We start from the raw sequence: 21,493 nt of genomic DNA, 5'->3' as shown, positions 1-21,493 counted from the left end.
TAAAATATCATCAATCAATACCATGAATCTAAATACCATAGTAACACAAGATATTTTGCTATTGTAAAATCAAAATAGTATAGGTCACCTTCGTTTGGTGTACGTTTTCATATATATATATATATATATATATATTACAATTACATTTGATTCTTTGATATATAGCTATAAAGGAAATAAAGCTTCATTTCATTTCATTGGTTCTGCAAAAGAGAAGTCTTCAAAGTTTATTTACCTGCATCAGGAAGTTCAACATGTACAAAAAGGACAAAACAGTCATAAACGAAGTGGACATGTCTCCATATGAGAGCCCACATAAGGCAAAGCTGAATATTTTAACAAAACATTTATTTTTCACAGTAAGCTCTGGAATGCTCTGTTATTTCAGCAACCCTCACTAATGCAGACAACATAAAGTAAACGTAAAGACATTAAACAAAGCGCAACAACAAAAGTTTTGATTAAATTATTGCATTCAAACCTTTCAAGCACCACTCATATATGGATACGAGGCACATCGTTATAGACAAATATTCACATGCAAGTGCAAGCGCAGCATTTCTACTGCTTCCTGAACCCTTTCAGGATGGGGTAAATATTTTCAAAGGCTTCATAGATCTCTGACCGCTCTTTCGCACCTAAAAATCATAATAACATGAGGAGAATGAGTTTTACAAAACAATTTCAATGCAACACTTGGAATAGTTCCCCCAAAACGAAAATTTGCTTATGATTTGGAGATTTGTTTCTTATAAACATGCAGCTTTTTATTTCAAAGACGTTAATTGATGAACTGGAGTCGTGTGGATTACTTGTAGATTATTGTGATGTTTTTTCCAGCTGTTTAGCCTCTCATTCTGACGGCACCCATTCACTGCAGAGGATCCATTGGTGAGCAATTGATCATGTAATGCTAAATATTTCCAAATCTGTTCCAATGCAGAAACAAACTCTTGGATGGCCTAATTTGCATTTTTGGGTGAACTATTCCTTTAAAATTGGACTATGTGAGATTAGACTAGTGAATACGACTATATATCAACTATACCTGTGAGCACAACTTTTCCAGACACAAAAATCAGCAGCACAATACGTGGCTTCACCATGCGATATATCAATCCAGGAAACAACTCTGGCTCATAACTGGAGAGGTAAAATGGTTAAAGACAGATGTTACAAGGCCACTTATATTGTGGGCCAGTAACCATCAAACTTAATTATGACAGACAGACAGACGCCTGTCCAGACCTGCTGAACTGCTGGTGAGTGAGGACCAGGCCTTCTAAGCGTATAGGAAAGCAGACATCACAACTTCCAACCATGTTTTGGATTTTGAAGTCAAGGAATTTGGCAGGGAAACCAAGTTTCTGTACCACCCGGGCATATTTCCGTGCAGCAAGGCGAGATTGCTCCTCACTGCTTGGAAAGATAAACAAAGGGAAAGGCAAAAATAGGGTAAAAGACATGTGAGACTATCTATTTTATCTATCTATTTTACAGTTGTGCTACCCTAATGCATTATAGTTTGAGTTCTGAATATATATTATGTATACCTCTTGGCCCCAGTGCAGACCATTTTCCCAGAGCTGAATATGAGAGCAGTAGTTCTTGGTTCACGGATCCTCATTATAACAGCAGCAAAACGCTATACATAGGCAAAGTTTGGAGTTATGCTACTGAAAAATGTACCTAAAACACAAAATTAAAGGAAGAATTCCCCCAAAAATGGAAACTCTGTCATTTATTTTTACTCATCCTTATGTCAACAACATACAGAATAAACAATGACTAAATTTACAAGAACTTTTCCTTTAAGAAAGCTATACAAATGTGTGTTTTGTCTATGATTTAATACAATTCTATATAGTGTTGCATATATAAACTACAGTAGAAAAGTACCTTTGGGTTGTATTCAGCATTTCGAGCTTGAAGTGCAATGGATTTGAGATTCAGAGGGCAAGCAAGATTCACTGTTGACACAATATTCCTGTGTATGATCAAAAACAGGTTTGGAAATATAGTATACAAAATTAGGATGCAATGGCTGGTGCTTCAAAGGTAATCACTCTATACTTAAAGTAGTGCAAAGGATTCTATTCAAATGTAACTAACTTACTGCAGACATTTGGTTTACTTAAATCATGATAATTTTTTTTAAGAGAGAAGAATATAACTTATAAAGACATGTTTTTAAAATTTTTTATTTTTTTGCATTCTTAAAAATAAAGGTTCCAAAGGGGGGTTTTCGCAGTGATGTCATAGAAGAACCATTTTTGGTTCCCCAAAGAACCTTTCAGTGAACAGTTCTTAAAAGAACCATTTCGTCTTAGTGTGAAGCACATTTTAATAATCTAACCTTTATATAATCAAACCTTTTTCCATTATAAAGAACTTTTTGTGGAATTGAAAGGATGCACAGATGTTAAAAAGGTTCTTTGTGGAACCCAATAAAGAACTTTTGTTTTTAAGAGTGTAGCAATGTTTGAAAGAAAAAAGAATTTAAAAAAGTTCTGGGCTTATATGTTTCTAAAGTGTTTTTGAAAAATCACATACCCTGCCTTTAAAGCATTTTACAGCCTTTTACACTCTTAAAAATAAAGCTTCCAAAATTTTTAGAGTGATGTCATAGAAGAACCATTTTTGGTTCCCCAAAGAACCTTTCAGTGAACAGTTCTTAAAAGAACCATTTCGTCTTAGTGTGAAGCACATTTTAATAATCTAACCTTTATATAATCAAACCTTTTTCCATTATAAAGAACTTTTTGTGGAATTGAAAGGATGCACAGATGTTAAAAAGGTTCTTTGTGGAACCCAATAAAGAACTTTTGTTTTTAAGAGTGTAGCAATGTTTGAAAGAAAAAAGAATTTAAAAAAGTTCTGGGCTTATATGATGCCATAAGACGTTAAAAAGAATCCCGGATACATTTTTTTTCCATAAAATGCCTTACTGTAATTGCGGGATTATGCCTGAACTCTCTGCCACTGGGGTCATGGGGGTCATAGGGGTCATGGGAGTCATCGGGAGATTGAACTGCGAGGCGTTTTGTGCAGAATTACTGGTGTCAGTATCTGCCTCTGTCGACTCTCTCGGAGGACAGTCGGTGTAAATGCCGCTGTCCTCATTCCTGCTGAGATTCTTAGCCTGTGACGGCTCATCTTGAGTGCCCAGTTCATCTGGTAAGAAGCTCAGGTCCAAGTCCTCAGTGAGATCTTTCTCTTGAGAGGTTAAAGAGGACAGGAAAGAGGAATCTTGGAGCTGTGGAGCTGGACCCTGTAGGCCCAGATCCCCCTCAAAGATGTAATCAGATGAACCCTTAGGAGAACCAAAAACAAACAAAAAAACATTATAGGCTATAATGCATCAATATAAATTTAAAGCACCATATATTGTTAAAGGGAAACAAACTTCCAAATAAATAAAAGAATACATAAATGACAAGGACATTTATTTAAAAAAAATAAAATAAATATTTTAAATGCATTGTTAACATTTTAAAGTGTACAGCAATATTTGAGTCATATTTTAATTTAATTTGAAATATTTTATTTTATTAATTTGTCCATTTTTTCCATTTCTGTTGTAAGGTTTCAAATGTATTTATTTATTCCATATTTCCTCTTAAATATGCTGATTTTCTTATTTATAATTACTTAATTTGTTATAAGAACATGCAGACTTGAGTGCCTCTCGATTAGACTGATTATGTTTTCAGCTAACAAAGACTTGGCAATTTCAGCCATTTATTTCACAACTTACAGCAATACTCTGGTCAAAGTAATTTTCGAGAGATGCCTCCTCATCCATGTTCCTTAAGGTCCATTGGAAGAAAACAGATTTGCAAAAAACGAGAAAAGTATCCTAGTCCAAATAATAGTGCTGGCACTTTACCTGTGGATGCGATCTAATTGGCGTCAAGTGTGAAGCTACTCACAGAGGCGTGACAAATCATGCCATCAAAACTAAGGAGTTAGTTCTGTTTAGTGAACTAAAAAAAATGTTTTTAATATATATATTTTTTGTTGTTGTTGTTGTTGCATTTTGGGCTAACAATATAACAAAACGTTACTTTAAAACATAAATAAATACATTTACCTGAAGTGCAGTCTCCGGCCAGTAGAGGGAGACAGACACGACGCTGTAAACAGTCCCTTTTGCGCATGAGCGGAAGACGACCATTAAACAACTGTTAAACATGTGATGAGTGCATGCGAGCGGTCTCTTATTATTTTAAAACATTAATACTCCATTGTATAGTATGAATTGGTAGGCATGCATGGGAAGAAAGTATATTATGAGTATTTTAAGCTGACGGAGGCATGTGAAAAATCACCAGTCAGTATTAGTTTTATAGAAACATGTGGATAGTGTTATGGATGCAGTTAAAGAATGCTTGAGAAATTTTCCTAAAGAAGCTCGGGGTGAGTTCACTTACTGTCTATTGACATCTGAACACTATACTACAATATACATTCATATGACGATAAAAAAGCAGACAAGATATAGATAATTTTCATGCAATAGAATATTTACATTTATCATTTTTTATGTTAAATTATATATTTTGGTGCAGTAGAAAAAATGTCTTCTGCACCATAACATATATTTTCATATCATATCTTACCTCAAAATTAAAAGAAGTATATAAAATTGGGCTTAATCGTTACGAAAACAATGTTACTGTGAGGTTGTTTTTTTGACATAACGTTAAAAACATAAGCAAGTTTCTAAAGTGTTTTTGAAAAATCACATACCCTGCCTTTAAAGCATTTTACAGCCTTTTACACTCTTAAAAATAAAGCTTCCAAAATTTTTAGAGTGATGTCATAGAAGAACCATTTTTGGTTCCCCAAAGAACCTTTCAGTGAACAGTTCTTAAAAGAACCATTTCGTCTTAGTGTGAAGCACATTTTAATAATCTAACCTTTATATAATCAAACCTTTTTCCATTATAAAGAACTTTTTGTGGAATTGAAAGGATGCACAGATGTTAAAAAGGTTCTTTGTGGAACCCAATAAAGAACTTTTGTTTTTAAGAGTGTAGCAATGTTTGAAAGAAAAAAGAATTTAAAAAAGTTCTGGGCTTATATGATGCCATAAGACGTTAAAAAGAATCCCGGATACATTTTTTTTCCATAAAATGCCTTACTGTAATTGCGGGATTATGCCTGAACTCTCTGCCACTGGGGTCATGGGGGTCATAGGGGTCATGGGAGTCATCGGGAGATTGAACTGCGAGGCGTTTTGTGCAGAATTACTGGTGTCAGTATCTGCCTCTGTCGACTCTCTCGGAGGACAGTCGGTGTAAATGCCGCTGTCCTCATTCCTGCTGAGATTCTTAGCCTGTGACGGCTCATCTTGAGTGCCCAGTTCATCTGGTAAGAAGCTCAGGTCCAAGTCCTCAGTGAGATCTTTCTCTTGAGAGGTTAAAGAGGACAGGAAAGAGGAATCTTGGAGCTGTGGAGCTGGACCCTGTAGGCCCAGATCCCCCTCAAAGATGTAATCAGATGAACCCTTAGGAGAACCAAAAACAAACAAAAAAACATTATAGGCTATAATGCATCAATATAAATTTAAAGCACCATATATTGTTAAAGGGAAACAAACTTCCAAATAAATAAAAGAATACATAAATGACAAGGACATTTATTTAAAAAAAATAAAATAAATATTTTAAATGCATTGTTAACATTTTAAAGTGTACAGCAATATTTGAGTCATATTTTAATTTAATTTGAAATATTTTATTTTATTAATTTGTCCATTTTTTCCATTTCTGTTGTAAGGTTTCAAATGTATTTATTTATTCCATATTTCCTCTTAAATATGCTGATTTTCTTATTTATAATTACTTAATTTGTTATAAGAACATGCAGACTTGAGTGCCTCTCGATTAGACTGATTATGTTTTCAGCTAACAAAGACTTGGCAATTTCAGCCATTTATTTCACAACTTACAGCAATACTCTGGTCAAAGTAATTTTCGAGAGATGCCTCCTCATCCATGTTCCTTAAGGTCCATTGGAAGAAAACAGATTTGCAAAAAACGAGAAAAGTATCCTAGTCCAAATAATAGTGCTGGCACTTTACCTGTGGATGCGATCTAATTGGCGTCAAGTGTGAAGCTACTCACAGAGGCGTGACAAATCATGCCATCAAAACTAAGGAGTTAGTTCTGTTTAGTGAACTAAAAAAAATGTTTTTAATATATATATTTTTTGTTGTTGTTGTTGTTGCATTTTGGGCTAACAATATAACAAAACGTTACTTTAAAACATAAATAAATACATTTACCTGAAGTGCAGTCTCCGGCCAGTAGAGGGAGACAGACACGACGCTGTAAACAGTCCCTTTTGCGCATGAGCGGAAGACGACCATTAAACAACTGTTAAACATGTGATGAGTGCATGCGAGCGGTCTCTTATTATTTTAAAACATTAATACTCCATTGTATAGTATGAATTGGTAGGCATGCATGGGAAGAAAGTATATTATGAGTATTTTAAGCTGACGGAGGCATGTGAAAAATCACCAGTCAGTATTAGTTTTATAGAAACATGTGGATAGTGTTATGGATGCAGTTAAAGAATGCTTGAGAAATTTTCCTAAAGAAGCTCGGGGTGAGTTCACTTACTGTCTATTGACATCTGAACACTATACTACAATATACATTCATATGACGATAAAAAAGCAGACAAGATATAGATAATTTTCATGCAATAGAATATTTAAATTTATCATTTTTTATGTTAAATTATATATTTTGGTGCAGTAGAAAAAATGTCTTCTGCACCATAACATATATTTTCATATCATATCTTACCTCAAAATTAAAAGAAGTATATAAAATTGGGCTTAATCGTTACGAAAACAATGTTACTGTGAGGTTGTTTTTTTGACATAACGTTAAAAACATAAGCAAGACCTTTTTGTTGAAAGACTTGTAAAGACTTATATCAGTGATATCGTTGTCTTCTCTTCCTCAGAGCTTTATCTTAATGATACAGTGCCATACCTGGATGGGCCCCTCTCTCCACTTCAGTTTTATCGTGACTGGATTGGTCCCAACAAGCCCTGCATCATTCACAATGCCTTCAGTGATTGGCCAGCTTTGTCTAAATGGAACCCCACATATCTCAGGTGAGCCAATCAGATGATCAGATCAGCCTGAGAGTTCTAACATTTAAACTTTCCTCCCTGAAAATGTTTCTGCAAAACTTTTTTTTTTTTTTTATCACATTTGTGCAGAGAGAAAGTGGGCTCCAAAGTCATCAGTGTGGCTGTCACTCCAAACGGATATGCAGATGCCGTGAACGGGGATCGCTTTGTGATGCCAGAGGAGCGTCAGACGACCTTTAGCTCTCTGCTGGATATCATTGAGGGGAAGGTGAAGTGCAGTGGTGTATTTTACGTTCAGAAGCAATGCTCAAATCTGACTGAGGAGTTACCGGAGCTGACGGGAGACGTACAGACTCACATCCCCTGGATGAGTGAAGCTCTTGGTAAGTCCACACATTTTGCATTCATTATCTACCTGGATGTGCCTTTGATTGGATAATGGCTGAATAATGTGAAATGTAAATTTTTATAATTTAGGAAAACAGCCTGATGCTGTAAATTTCTGGCTTGGGGAGGAAAGCGCTGTCACATCAAGTCAGTTTGTCTTCATTTGTTTGTAAACGTGAAATATTGTAAACTTTAGCGGGCCAAAACAAGCATTAAAGGCAGAGTAAGTGATTTTTCATAATCGTTGCCTGGGTTGCGTACGTATATGTGGGGCGGAGCTATCAAAATAGGGGCAAGACCCTTTTGTGGTAGGGGCGTGTTTGTTTTGGTGATTTCAAATATCAACATTGGCTACCAGAAATCACTTACTCTGCCTTTAACATTAGCTAAAACAACAAAAAATATTAAATTCACTCCCTTAACAAATGTTTTATTTTTCATGAAAGAACCAGAATATCCACAGAAATCTTATATATGAGGTAGTCTAAGTTTAAAAGTATGAATTCTTGATATGGAAAAGTCATGTAAATGAATAAAATCATAAAACGACATGGGTATTTTAATAATGAATATGCATTTTTCTAGTTAGGCCAAGCTCTAAAATATGTTATTTGGTAGAAATTGTGAGTAAAAAATATTTTTTTAAATACTTAAATTACCATTATTGGCCTTTAACCCCTTAACTGTCACTCACATTTTTGAACATAGACGTGAAAGTGCACGATCCAAACTTAAATTTTTATAATTCATGAACGAAAACATTTTGTAACATGATATTGATGTACCATTTTCATGGTAATGCAATGTTTGATTTTAAAATGGGTTTCAAAGGATGAATTTTGAGATTTAAAGTTTTCAATTGATATATAATTTCTGATGATTTCTAAAGTGTGATCGAGAAAAAGGCAACAAAGAAGACTTTTTTTTTTACAAAGGTCAGAACTCCTGTTATGATGTAGATTTTTGAGGTGCACTCTTGTCATAAATTAATCTATTACTTTTCCTACATAATTTTTAACAAAAACATTGGTAAAATATCTATTTAGGAGTCTTAGACCTTTCCAACGATATATAGTTTGTCATGATTAGATTCGGATTTCATTGTAATATAGTGAAGTAAACTTAGGCGTCCCACAGAGGGGATGGGTGACGGTTAAATATTGTTGTGGACAATAGGGGGCAATGTAGTCAAAACGGTTGAAAACCACGGTTTTAAACACTAATTTATGTAAGCATTTTTGTGAGCCAGCACCATTTTTTCCCTCTGTAGTGCATAAAGATCATTATGAGAACCTGTATTGTGTGATCTCTGGCCAGAAAGAGTTTATTTTGCTTCCGCCGACTGATAGACCTTTCATACCGTATGGTAAGAAGTTGTCTCTTTATCCAGCTATTTTATTTTTCTTGCTTAGTTTGAAAACTGAATGCTTTTTAACAAGAAAATGGCCTCAGGACCATCTATTGACATTGTGTATTATTTCCTCAACATAGAGCTCTACCAGCCAGCGACATACAGACAGAAAGAAGATGGCAACTTTGAAATAGTGGATGAGGAAGATTCAACCAAAGTGAGTTCATATAATTTACAAATGCTTATTGGAATGCAATTGTATATTTTACATTAATGTTATGATTATACATTTTAAAACATTTATTAAAAAAATAATCCTGCAATCTTTCAGGTGCCCTGGATCCCTCTAGACCCCCTGAACCCAGATTATGATAGATATCCCTCCTACAGGCTGGCTAAACCTCTGCTCTGCACTGTGAAAGCTGGAGAGATGCTGTACCTGCCCTCCCTGTGGTTCCACCACGTTAGACAGTCTCATGGCTGCATAGCGGGTTGGTGATTTGACCGCCAGTAATATCGCAAACAATACCAACTTGGCTTGCAAATTCTGTTCTGTACTTTACTTGCGTTCTACAGTGAAACTAATGAATGAAACGGCTCTTTTTGTCTTGACAGTGAATTTCTGGTATGACATGGAATATGATATCAAGTACAATTACTTCCAGCTTGTGGAGTCCTTGACAAACGCTGTTGGATCACTGTGAGACTGTTCAAAGGTGAAGATTTGGTTGATATAATCGATTATCAACAGTTGCTGGCTTTACACGTGGAGACTTCATGAGATATGCATGTACATTTTTCGTGATCTAGTAGAATATATATTGCAATAAACAATGCAGTTTAACATGTAATAAATACAGTTTTATTTCTTTGATTTCTCTGAGAAAGAGATTTCAGGTGACAGATTGTATAAACACTGAGAATAGAAACACTTGACCTTCGGTTTGGAGCAAAAGGTAAGACAGTCACAAGTTTCCAAAAAGAAACGGTCTTAGAGAGCACTGGTCCATCTGTAATGCTAGACTACATCTTGATCAACTGTCAATAGGTTAGAGGAAAGCAGAGCTGGTCACCACAGAGATAGCACTGAAAGCAGAAGGTTTGCATGATTGTTCATGAGGAGCAGGTCAAGCGTACAACCATGCATTCTAGTTCAGGGAGCGAGCCAACCATAAATTCTGCCTTTCCTCATGCATATGTAGTGTATTCATGCGGATTCTGACACAGTACTTTTGTTACTGATGCAGTCCTACTGTACGGTTTTCACTTCTGCTACATCACTAGCCCACTAGCTAGCTAAATCAGATCTGTTTGGGCTTACTTTATATATCATTTTTAATCTCATGCATTTTCAGTCTTGCTTAAAGCCATAGCATTTGTCACGAGATGGCAAATAAGAGTTGCATACAATAATGGGTGTAAATAAATCTATTTAACTACAAGACTGCCAGTGCAATCTGCCATTGGTGAAAAGGGGTATGTAACAGTTGGGTAAAAATTTGCATTGTTGTGGCAATTGCACATTTTGCATCTTTCATTGTTAGTAAATTTGTACCAAAAGCACAAGAGAATGTGACTAAGCATCAAGTCAATAAATACAATTTATGCATCTCAGACACCAGGCAAGTTGCAGCTGAACTAGTTGCTGGGTGTACACTGTACAACTTTTTTTTTTTTTGATGTCAGATCGTACAATATGACACCTGTGAGAAAAAGCCATGTCGACTGTATTTTATGTCAGGCTCTATGATATAAATCTTTGGTCACCACTGACGGCGTTAACTTAAGCGATCAAAGACTGTCAATATTTTCCCGTCAATTTGTCCCGTTGACAAAAAAAATCTTCTAAGATCCCAAAATCGTACAGTGTGCACCTGGCTTTAGCTTGGTTTTGTATCAGTAGAAGAGCTGGACACGTTAAAATATGTGCAGGTCCATCTATATAAGAAGTTACAGTACACTTAACATATTACGCCATCATTTTGAATTAAGCTTAATGACACAACAAGTGCCTTACTGTACATTATCAATATTATCACGGAAAAAGAAGAGTTGTTTCAAGCAGAGGTCAAAGAGGCGACACCTTAACCTAGATAGCAATGGATTGTGGGAAAGACTGGAATACAGAGTGACTGTTTTGTGTAGCTCTTGGGAAAATAACAGCACATCACATAACAATAAAACACCTTTAAGAAGTCATAATTGGAAAACGAGTTTTCCTGTAAAAATGCTTTTCAGGATAAGGGTATTTTAAAAATCAAAGTTCTGTAAAATCTGTAAACCGTTCTCATAATTTGTGCACACAACTTTATCTACTTGGCTATTGCAACTCTATCAGTGTCACCAGAACAATCAATTCAATTCAGTGTTTTTATGGCAGTTTTGTTTTTGTCACAATCTGCAGCCTAGAATTAATCAATTGGAGGTGGACAACATCCAAATATCACTGATCATTTCGTTATATAACCTGCTTGAATTACAAATGCCAGATTCATTCCTTCAAACAAATTGCTGGTCGAGATTAAGGCACCTGTATCCATGAGACGGTTACCATTCAAGTACAAAAAAGTCCTGCAAATAAAACAATACAAAATCATCCTTCAAATTCCCCCATTTTTTCTCTGGCACCCAACTGACTCTGCTGGGCATCAGGACATTGACACTATACAACAAACAAACGTTGAAGAGCCTCTGTGCGACTCCTTGACCTATCACATGAGAATAAATATGAACCCCGACATCCCAATTCAACTCGAGAGTATCAGCACAAACACAACATACAGTATAAAAATCATTCCATAATAAAAGGCAAAAGTGAGCCAAATCTGCCTTGCAAAGACTTCCAGGGATACCGATCCCTTCGTAAGAGAGCACTGAGAATTTCTAAAAATATCAAACACAATGTTCAAATAAATGGTGGTTGCTGGAGATTCCTTTCAACAACAGTTTGTTTTTACACATGACAGAATATTGTATCCATATAAAAATGCTTATTCGTCTTTTAAGACGATAACCACTGAATCAATTTTGCTGTACCATGCAGTTAACAAAACCATATAATCAGTTACTCTCCCTGATGCCGTGTAGGTCATTCAAAAGTTACGATGGCCAAACTATCTGGATGCGTTTTTAGTAGCAGGGCACAACATTTTGCAAAGGGGTGAGAAAAGTCAGGGGTGTGTTGCTGCCATAGTAGCATGCTAAACAGGGAGGTAGGATAGTGGAATTTCTTTTCAATCTCTTTATTAAAAGCTCCTCGCTATTTAAAAAGAGTCTGCTGTGCAGTCTCATGGCTTGGTATCCTGTTAGAAATCACAGAAATCAGATTTTGTTGTCCATCCTCTTCTCCACTGCACTGAGCAGCAGTCTGGAGTACTGCTCTAAAAGGGCAAGTGTCCTGTCATCACCTAATGTTGCATCACTGTTAGCTATTGTGCGCACAGTGCAAGTGCTGGGAGATCTTGAAGGAGTGCATGGTGGCAGGCAATTCAGCTCGTCTCTCATCGCCTCAAATGCTTCGGCCAGCACATGTGCCATTTCCTGCTGCTCCTCTCTGGAGTCGGTGGAGTTGCTTAGCTACAGGAGCGCACACACATATGCAAAGTTAGATTCAAGTCACCCGCACAAAACAGTTTAGGCAGACGTATGGGCTGAAGTGCAGCCTACTCTACAATTACATGTGAATGAGGCCAAATGATAACCTACCATTTTGTAGAGGTGGGAGGCTCTTTTAAAACTGCTCTGCAATTCATTGGCAGCCAGCCTACAAGAATCCACACTGAGAGATGTGTCTGCAGAGGAGAAACCGAGCTCTGTTAGAGTCATACTGTGTCTTAAAATGAGCTGAGCAACAAAAACATACAATTTTGACTGAGCATACAAAGAAAAGTAAATCTGAGAACTGAGCATGGAAAATTATTTTGTGCAGTGGTACTCAGCACAAGTGATTTACAGAAATATGACATGGATGAACGTCATTCGTTATTCCTGAAACAACATTCCAAAGAACAACCCCAAGATTAAAACCAGAGGGAAATGGTTAATCATAAGAATATTGTTGCAGGACCTTGTCCTAAAGACCAGAGGTTAATGAATTGTTGGTAGGAAAGTTGTTCCAGGTACAGTTTTGGTCCTGGAGTAGGGGTGAGTGATATGACCAAAATCACGATACAATTAATTTCATTTCACGTTATAGTTATTTTTGCTTTAAATAAGGCTTTTTTTGATACCACAGAAATGTCATAATTCTTGTCACCATGTCAGTATCACAAAAAACTAGTACTAGCCTAAATTAAAAAAAGAATAAAAAAACTCACTGAAGACAAGTAAACTGTCAGCGATTAAATAATAAAAAACTAATTACAAGCAAGAGGACAAAAAAAAAACTACAGTAGAACAAATAAATAAGAAATGTTACATACGTTGTATAAAGTAATTAAAACACTGCATATTCTTCACTGTGTAAATTAATTAATTCTTCTTAAAGTTACAAAAGTTATTTAGTCAAGAACAGTGAGAGATATTCTCTCTTTTGTTGTTTGATTAACATGAATGTCAGACAGCAGGAATATTAGACAGCTGTCACTTTAGGAGCTGCCTGGATCCAGTATACTGTTACACGTTTTCTTTCTCAGCTGTTTGCTTTCACTTAAGACTTAAATTACTGTGTTTAAGAGGATACTTGCATAGACAGGCATTTTGACACATACAAGTGTGTGTTTAACCGTTCAAGGCCTTAAAGAGGCAAAAATAACTCCAATACTCTCAAACTCTGAGCATGGAAACTTCATGTGCATGCGCCTGTTTTTGCTCCAGACAGCACGCGCATATAGCGAAATGAGTTCTCTTTCGCTGCTGATTGCACTTCAATGGTTTAAAATCACTTGGTTTTAAACTGTAATGGTTAAAACACGTGCAAACTGCAAGTTTTCGGATTGGATACCCTTGCCCTAACAAAATATTAACCCTACTGCAGGGTTGCCAGGTTTTCGCAACAAAACCCACCCAATTGCTACCCAAAACTAGCCCAATCGTGTTTCGAGGGGGGTCTCCTGGTAAAAATCGCCTTCCGGGGGATAAAAATACATGTATTTGGTGGGGTTCCCCTGGTACAATTCGCATTCCAGGGGCTAAATATCACGTTATTAGGGTCACTTCAACCCACGGACATGAAAAACAATCCGTGGCAACAGTGTTAAAGTGATATGAAATAACGCGATTTTTCATTTTCCAAAATCGTTCAGCCCTACCGCACAGAGTAGCATTATAACAGAACTTTCAAATTATCTAGTATGATAAAACAGCGCTGCTTTTTTCCCCCACATACACACGACCGGAAGGAGCGGAAGCGGTCGACTGTGGCATAATAAAAGCTCCGCTGCTTTTGAGCCGTGTGTCACGCTCGTTCAGCGCCCTCGTTTCGCTTCGACGGCTTTCAGCGTCACCCTGCTTCATTCTACTACGTTAATAAATCATTAGCTCATCCATGAACATGATTTCTGCCCGAGTCCCGTCGGATTGCATCGGCTGTGGGGATGAAGAGGACAACACCCATGATTTCATACTCAGTCACAGCGTCATCAAACTACGCCTTTGTCTATTTGTTTATTTTGAATACACGCCCTCTAGCGGCGAAAATTACATATTGTGCCTTTAACTGGTTGAGTACCACTGGATTAGAGGATAGACGTTACAGCAAGTGTTAGTAGGAGCATGCCTCACCCTGCAGGTGGTAATGGTTAATGGGGGAAGAGGGTGAAGAAGAGATGAAGGATGTGATGAAGGAGGTAGAGGATGAGAGAGGCCAGAGCCCTTTGGTAAAGAAGTGTTTAGACAGCCCAAGCCATAGCAGAACAGAAGATGGAACAAGGGAAGACTGATGTCCTGGCCAACCTGAATCTTGAGATCCTGAGGAAGACTGAAGAAGACTTAGACTGCACCGGCTCATGGGAGGGCACTCAGTCTGGGAGGTGTCCTCTTTTCTCAGCTCTGTGTGCGAGTGGAGTTCATCTTCCGTTAAATTCTTGGTCTGGCTGGGAACAAGTACCATACTAAGCTCAATCTGGTCTGGGGTTTCAGATGGACTCAAACAAACAGCTGTGACCGGTTGTACAATGCTGTTGGGCAAGTGAACTGCTCCAGGATTTGAAGAGGGAGTTGTTGGAGTTCTACTTGAGGACTCCTTTTCCTTTTGTTCAGGTTTGGGGGTCTTGCTGCATGGCGAGAGGGAAGATAACAAGGGTTTATCTGGAAGAGGATTAGGAATGTCTATATGGAGCAGTGGTCGAGCACTGCCAGTCAGTTTGACCTGGAGACCTTTAGAGGAAGAGTTTCCAGTTGAGCCAGCACTCAGCGTGGGTATGACTGCTGCATGGGGCATGGAGGGGCCTGGAAATGGGGATGCCGAAGTATTAGGGGATGAAACCTGGGCAACAGGAGTGGTGGGCTTGCTTTGGGAGGTGCTCCGAGGGTTGGAAGTGTCCGAACTTGAGCCCCGGCGTAGGTCTGAAGATCCTGTGTCTTCTAGCTCTACCACATTCAAGTTGTCACCCATGGAAACAGAGCGGGACATCTTGGCCATAGAGCTAGTGGTAGGACTCATGTAGGAACGGGATTTGGATTTGGTAGGTGTGGTGATGTCCTTTGGCAGGGCAGTCGTGGGGCTGATGAGCGGGACGGTAGGAAGGGAACGCCGTGGTCTTTGCGTCTGTTGGTGGTCTGGAGTCTGCGACTGTGGATGGACTTCCTTAAAAGGACGACTGGATATCTGGACCGCGTCAGCTGATCAGAAGAGGGAGGAAACAAGTGATTAATGCGAGTAAAGCAGACGAGCCCCATGGAGTAACTAATGCAAAACAATATCCTAAACCCTATGTGAAATACTCCATATCACCATATTGAGTAGCACCAGTTCATGGATGATTTACCCTCTGAGGAGATGTTGTGGATAGACTGAGCTTTCCTCATGCCTGCAGAACTGTTGTGACTTGCGGCGGCTTTAGCGACAGGGCTGATCAGTCTGCGGGAATCCATGATGGCCGTGCGTTTCTTCTGGATTAAACGTTGACCTGTTGTCCTCTCAGTTCCATGGGATTCCTGCTGTTTGCCTGGACTCTTATTCTCCATGAGGGGCCGCACCTCTGAGATAAGTGGCCGTACAACTCCACTGGTGGTTTTAATGTCACTGCTTTTGTTTGAGGGGAACGGGAATGGAGTTCTGGTAAAGAAAGGGCAGAGCATGGTCATGTTTGCCCTTCAGAAGTCCAAATATCATTGAAAATAGATGTCACGGTTGGAAGGGATTTGGTCAAAGTGTGAATGTTTCTTACCTGCTAGGAGAGTTCTGAAAGAGAAACTTCGATGACATGCTGTCAGAGATATTTGGAGTTACTCTGGTTGGAATTGCTGCCAAAGAAAAAGAGTATGAGACCTCCTTCTAACATTAAAGAAAAATGTTTTAAGCAAATTGTGAACATGTACAGTACAAACACCCTACCAGTGTTGTTGAGGTCTGACAGGTTTGCAAAGTGCCTTTTGAGAAACGCCTCCTGGTCTGGGGTCTGAGGTACAGGAGTCTGAACCTCATTCTTCCTCAGGCTGTCCTCCTCTTCCTCATCAAGATCTTCCATATCCAGTTCTGATGAGTTTCCATCTACACTCAATGGCTCAGTCGGCTCAGAGTCTACAGCGAACACACGGAAATATACATTCCTTTATCTCATCAAGCACCCATTGCAATTACTGAAATGATCATGCAAGTCTACTAGTTTAGTTTTTAAATACCTTCCCCAGGGCGTTCAGGGCTTGAAAGACGACTGCTGGAATACTCCATAGAGCAGGCGCTGTCTGGACTCTGCTTCTCAGGACAAGAGTTCACTTTAGCACATCTCACTCCATGAGGCAGCTTTTTCACTTGATACTCACTACGCACAAACAAAGAGAAGGGAGCGGACAGGTATTTGAGGATCATCTCAAAACAGTGTTTTGTATCATATTATGAATTCTAACTACACAATTAAAGAGATACTCCACCCAAAAACGAAATTTCTGTTTTAATTTACTCACTGTAATATCATTCCAAACCTGTATGACTTATTTTCTTAAACATTAAAGAAGATACTTTGAGAAATGTCTCACAGCTGTTCCTAACTTTCTTTAAAGTAACTTTGTGCTCCACCGAAGAAAGAAACTCATACAGGTTTGGAACCACGTGTGGGTGAGTAAATGATGACTGAATTTCTGTTTTTGGGTGGAGTATCCCTTTAAAGATAGTTTGTGTGAAATGATCAGAAATGTTAGGTTGTCAGAATTAATCAATGTATATTGAAAATGTACACCTATAGTGTAAATAAAATAAGCTACGAAGATTACTGACCTTCCAGCAAGACTGATTTGGTCTTCACATCCCTCAGGATACAGCACTTCTGTCTCTGGGGTTTGAGGCGACAGTTTGATATAATGAGGATGTGCTTGTCCTCCTGGTTCATTCTCTTCAGGTACCTACAGAGAAGATACACAAGTCAAAAAGAGACAGAACAAACAAAGCAGTCTGCATTCATGAGCACAAATACAAGGCAATAATTTCAAGAGCTTTATTCATTCTCATTTAATTCTATTTTTTCTATATTATATCCAAGACCTGTTATCTAAGACACTGCAGTATTATTCTAATGAGTTTCAACTTTGTTGCATGCTGGTTTATTATTGTTGCATCATACATTTAGAATTTTATCCAAAAAATTAACTGGTTCATCGGTTTAAGCTGCAAAGTGGAACAGATTTATGCTGGTACAGTGAAAAGTTTAGCTCCATGAGACTATACTTGTCATTGTATCACATTAGATATTAAAGTTAGAAGTGTACGTATATGTTTTATTTTCATATAAAGTTTACCCATGCGGCAATAGTCTGCAGACTGATGGTGCTGCCTAGTTCTTGGTTCCTAGGCGGTGGAAGATCTTTATGAACGTCTTGGGTTTTGCTGGGGAAGAGAGGCATGGCGAACGACTCCAGCTGCCTCAGGTCCAGCATGGACTTCACCTTCAGATCCATACTACCCATTCGCCTGGACCAGCGCCGTCTTGGTCGTGGACCTGAACCCTCATGTTCACAACTGTTGGACTGCTGATAAGAGAGAGAACGTATGTTAAAGAGCATCAACAAAATGAGAGAATCACAGCTAAAATTATGCAAACTTGTCACAGACTTTCTTACCTTCTTCATGTGGGAATTGAGAGTGTTGTGGTTTTCTTCAGATGATCCTTGCAACAGAAACAAACACTAATATTAGAAGCTCACAAAGCTTAAAATAAACATTTGGAAGAAGTCTCGCCCACTAAAATCACACAACTTGACCCAACCCAACCCAGAAGAGCCGGATGCAGTATATATAACTAGCCAAACCAGTTTACTAAGACTGCTGGAGAGTGTCGGATACATTACCTGTCTCCTCGCCACCACTGCTGCCCCATGACAGGTGAGGGAACATCTCATCTTCCTCTTCAATGCCCTCCTCTTCCTCCACATCTTTGTCGCTGTCGGACGACATGGTGCCAATGACCGGGGCACTGTGGTTTTCTTTCCTTGTGCTGATACAAACCAGAAAACATTATAAAATCACCATTTTGAGTTGTGTAATTGCAAAAGCAACACATTAGACTGACTGGCTTTATACCCAAGTGTGTGTTGTTTATTTGGAGGGGTCTTCTGAACAGGTTTGCTGTTCTGTTTCAGGTCCGAAAGCCGTTGTCTCATATTGATGGTCAACTCAGGACAAAGCCTCCACACAAAGATACAGCTGAACACACAACAGCAGGCAAATTTAACATTGTAATATGGTGAGCGTGAGTCAAAAATGGATTCTTCATCTGAGAAATTGATGATTTCAGAATATCTACCTGTCTCCCGACACAGATATCAGATGTTTACAGTCATTAGTAAACTTCATTCCTGTTACAATCTCTAAAAGAGGACAACAACACAATGCTTAGACTTGATTTCAGCAGATACAATTATTCTTAAAAGTGTTTCTTGAAAATACAGCATTATTGTTGCATAATCTCACACACAGAGTTTATCTTACCAGAATGGCCAAACATGGTGGCCACACATTCTCCAGTGTATAAGTCAAAGATGCTGATGTTTTTGTCCGAGCAGCTTGTGGCCACATAGAGACCAGAGGGATCCGTCTGAACCTGATAAACACATTCAGACATATCAATAACCATATGACTGAGATCAAAAGCAGTATATGAATTAATTTCATAGCTAATATTTTCATTCAAGGTCTGCCTACCTTGATAAGGGTCCCGTCCTCCCCTTGGGAGCCCTTGTAGACTTTCTTCTGTTTGCCATTGCAGATGTTAAAAATCCTGTAAATAAAAAAGTAGCAGAAACCTTTTTTTATATTGAAGCAATTACAACATTGATAATAATAAGTCATGTTTCTTGAGCAGCAAATCAGCATATTAAAATGATTTGTGGGATCATGTGACACTGAAGCACGGAGTTATGATGGTGAAAATTCAGCTTTCCCATGACAGGAATAAATACAATTTTAAAATATATGAAGATAAAAAAAGAGTAACTTTAAATGTTATAATGATTTACTGTATTTTTATTAAATAAATGCAGCCTTGGTGTGCATAACAAACTTCTTTCAAAGATATTTCAAAATCTTACCAAACCAAAACTTTAAATAATAATAATCATAATACATTTTTGTATTATTATACATAATGACTGGTTTGTTTCAGAAAACCTTGGCTAACATTACAAGTGGCCTGGAGAAAAAAAAATATAAAAGTGTATGATTTCACCATTTAAATCTTCCTTTTCGATTTGGCAAATGTGCTGCAGAATTATGTACTGTATTTTACCCCCTTCTTTTTTCAGCCACCTGGAGGTGCTATGCCTTCGTGCCTTCAACTGCCATTCCTTACAGCAGATCAAACAAATGCACTGCCAGCTTTGGGAGGAGCAGAACCAATGAACCCCTCAGGCTTCACATGACTTACACGAGGAACAAAAAGAGTCTGTGCCCATTAGAGGCATTGAAAACCCAGAATGAGCTCCAGTACTGAGGCCTACAGCACTGACTATTGACTCTATTGATATATTTGTATAGGTCAGGTCTTCTTCTTTTAAGATCATTCACTGCTGCTGCACCAAACGACATCGAAAAGACGCTGCTTTCAGTGAGAATGAGACAAAGGAAGTAAATGGCCGGCTGTATTATACACGACATTCCTGGCATTTTTCTTGCCCACAGTGCAGAATAAATTTGCAGTCATAGTTTGAATGAACAAAAGGAAAACAGTTGCAAGTCATGCGCTGTGCTGCTTCCTTCCTAATGTTGCCCTTTTGTATGGGACAGCACAGTGAGACTTACAAAGCACAATGAGGAAAAGAGTGCCAATATTGAAGAATAAAGAGCAAAACTTGAAAATTGTCAAATCAGCAGGAGGGCGAATCGCCAGGTCATTAAAGAAAATTTTTTTTTTAAATTAATAAATAAATAAAAATATTACTTTCCTTAAAAATTACTTACCATAACTACAATGTACAAAAAATAAAATGTATATTATTTTAAATATTATTTTAAAAATGTATATTATTTAATATAATACAAAATGTATACACTATAGCAAAATTTGTTGTACAGATATCAGTTTTTGATGATTATAAAATACTGTAATATAGTAATACAATATAGTAAAACAAAATTACACACAAAAACTCAAACTTGGGGAAATTTGGGGGGAAATGTTTAATTACCATGAAAATAATGTCTTACAAAAAACGGGCGAAATATAATTTTAGTTTTCCCTTTAGGCTTAAAATATGACTTCTACATTTTTGTGACATTCACCAAGTAAAACAATCACATGATGAGACAATCAGATTGTGTCTAATGATTTTAGTGGGTCAGGTGTCTCAGACAGTACAGACAGGCTGACTCAGTGTGTGTGTGTGTGTGTGTGTGTGTGCAAGCACATGGTCTACAACATGCTAAATGTGACTGGATTAACCAGTCAAGCCTCTAATGCCATCCTACTGTACAAACACCTGAGTGATAATCTGCTAACGCTGCGAGCACGGCTACAGATGACTGTAACACCTGTCAGATGAGGTCCAGATATATATAAGTCTATACAGTCATATCCACATAAATGAGGCAAGATACTGTGAAATTCTTAAATTACAGAAATTAAAACACCTTGATGTAAATATAGATACAAAAACACGTGTTCACAATGATACAAACACATTAGCAAAATAATAGCCTGGATTTTCCTGGAACACAGGCTCAACTAGGAGATGCACAAAGGACAGGATAATAATAAAACAACTACTACTACTACTTCTACTACAATTAATAACAACATTGCAAAAAAAATAAAAATAAAAAAGACAACAAACCTGATGCTGCGATCCTGACATCCAATAACAGCGTATTTCCTTGTGGGGTCGATGTCCATGTCATACAGAGTAGTCTTCCTCACTATGTGATGAGTGCGTGTGAACGCTGTTCCCTCCTCTGTCTGTTTTGGCATGTTTAATGATTAGTTCAGTGCAAAGAATAACCAATATAAACACTACTTTAAAAAAATGTTTTTCTAAAAAAAAAAAAAAAAAAT

General features: G+C 37.8%; 3 protein-coding genes across 10 annotated transcripts in view; 1 reads left to right on the top strand and 2 right to left on the bottom strand.

Annotated features, from left to right (window-relative positions):
• Positions 1 to 331: 331 nt before the first annotated feature.
• tbpl2 (TATA box binding protein like 2) lies at positions 332 to 6,082 on the bottom strand. Of its 4 annotated transcripts, none has more exons than XM_016539699.1 (7): positions 5,957 to 6,082; positions 5,148 to 5,512; positions 1,900 to 1,987; positions 1,554 to 1,645; positions 1,249 to 1,419; positions 1,049 to 1,143; positions 332 to 638 (listed from the first exon to the last, which is right to left on the bottom strand). In XM_016539699.1, the coding sequence occupies exons 1-7, from the start codon at positions 6,002 to 6,004 to the stop codon at positions 562 to 564; spliced, it is 936 nt and encodes a 311-aa protein (XP_016395185.1). In that variant the 5' UTR covers positions 6,005 to 6,082; the 3' UTR covers positions 332 to 561. The 4 variants fall into 4 exon arrangements, with proteins under 4 accessions (XP_016395185.1, XP_016395184.1, XP_016395186.1 ...); XM_016539698.1 differs by lacking the exons at positions 5,148 to 5,512; positions 5,957 to 6,082 and adding exons at positions 2,949 to 3,313; positions 3,758 to 3,906; XM_016539700.1 differs by lacking the exons at positions 5,148 to 5,512; positions 5,957 to 6,082 and adding exons at positions 2,949 to 3,313; positions 3,758 to 3,906 and having other exon boundaries at positions 1,249 to 1,416.
• A 260-nt stretch (positions 6,083 to 6,342) lies between these two features.
• Positions 6,343 to 11,507, top strand: jmjd7 (jumonji domain containing 7). 2 transcript variants are annotated; one of them, XM_016539703.1, is made up of 8 exons: positions 6,345 to 6,618; positions 6,985 to 7,138; positions 7,247 to 7,500; positions 7,595 to 7,651; positions 8,775 to 8,870; positions 8,996 to 9,072; positions 9,187 to 9,346; positions 9,471 to 11,507. In XM_016539703.1, exons 1-8 carry the CDS (start codon positions 6,570 to 6,572, stop codon positions 9,557 to 9,559), a joined length of 936 nt encoding a protein of 311 aa, XP_016395189.1. In that variant the 5' UTR covers positions 6,345 to 6,569; the 3' UTR covers positions 9,560 to 11,507. The 2 variants fall into 2 exon arrangements, with proteins under 2 accessions (XP_016395190.1, XP_016395189.1); XM_016539704.1 differs by lacking the exon at positions 7,595 to 7,651 and having other exon boundaries at positions 6,343 to 6,618.
• Positions 10,474 to 21,493, bottom strand: part of mapkbp1 (mitogen-activated protein kinase binding protein 1) — a 54,999-nt gene continuing 43,979 nt past the window's right edge. For 2 of the 4 annotated variants that reach the window (XM_016539694.1, XM_016539696.1), the window contains 16 exons: positions 21,276 to 21,397; positions 19,150 to 19,225; positions 18,937 to 19,048; positions 18,752 to 18,815; positions 18,529 to 18,651; positions 18,297 to 18,442; positions 18,069 to 18,115; positions 17,748 to 17,978; positions 17,230 to 17,354; positions 16,638 to 16,777; positions 16,351 to 16,536; positions 16,184 to 16,259; positions 15,782 to 16,071; positions 14,577 to 15,635; positions 12,561 to 12,646; positions 10,474 to 12,431 (listed from right to left, as the gene is read on the bottom strand). In XM_016539694.1, coding sequence (XP_016395180.1) covers positions 12,177 to 12,431; positions 12,561 to 12,646; positions 14,577 to 15,635; positions 15,782 to 16,071; positions 16,184 to 16,259; positions 16,351 to 16,536; positions 16,638 to 16,777; positions 17,230 to 17,354; positions 17,748 to 17,978; positions 18,069 to 18,115; positions 18,297 to 18,442; positions 18,529 to 18,651; positions 18,752 to 18,815; positions 18,937 to 19,048; positions 19,150 to 19,225; positions 21,276 to 21,397 — 3,138 coding nt within the window. In that variant the 3' untranslated portion in view covers positions 10,474 to 12,176. The remainder of the gene's footprint in view (positions 12,432 to 12,560; positions 12,647 to 14,576; positions 15,636 to 15,781; positions 16,072 to 16,183; positions 16,260 to 16,350; positions 16,537 to 16,637; positions 16,778 to 17,229; positions 17,355 to 17,747; positions 17,979 to 18,068; positions 18,116 to 18,296; positions 18,443 to 18,528; positions 18,652 to 18,751; positions 18,816 to 18,936; positions 19,049 to 19,149; positions 19,226 to 21,275; positions 21,398 to 21,493) is intronic. The other 2 variants (XM_016539695.1, XM_016539697.1) reach the window with 2 other exon arrangements.

The sequence above is a fragment of the Sinocyclocheilus rhinocerous genome, unplaced genomic scaffold (genome assembly GCF_001515625.1).
Source record: "Sinocyclocheilus rhinocerous isolate Xijiao unplaced genomic scaffold, SAMN03320098_v1.1 scaffold1268, whole genome shotgun sequence".
Lineage (NCBI taxonomy): Eukaryota > Metazoa > Chordata > Actinopteri > Cypriniformes > Cyprinidae > Sinocyclocheilus > Sinocyclocheilus rhinocerous.
This window is presented reverse-complemented; position numbering and strand designations above follow the sequence as displayed.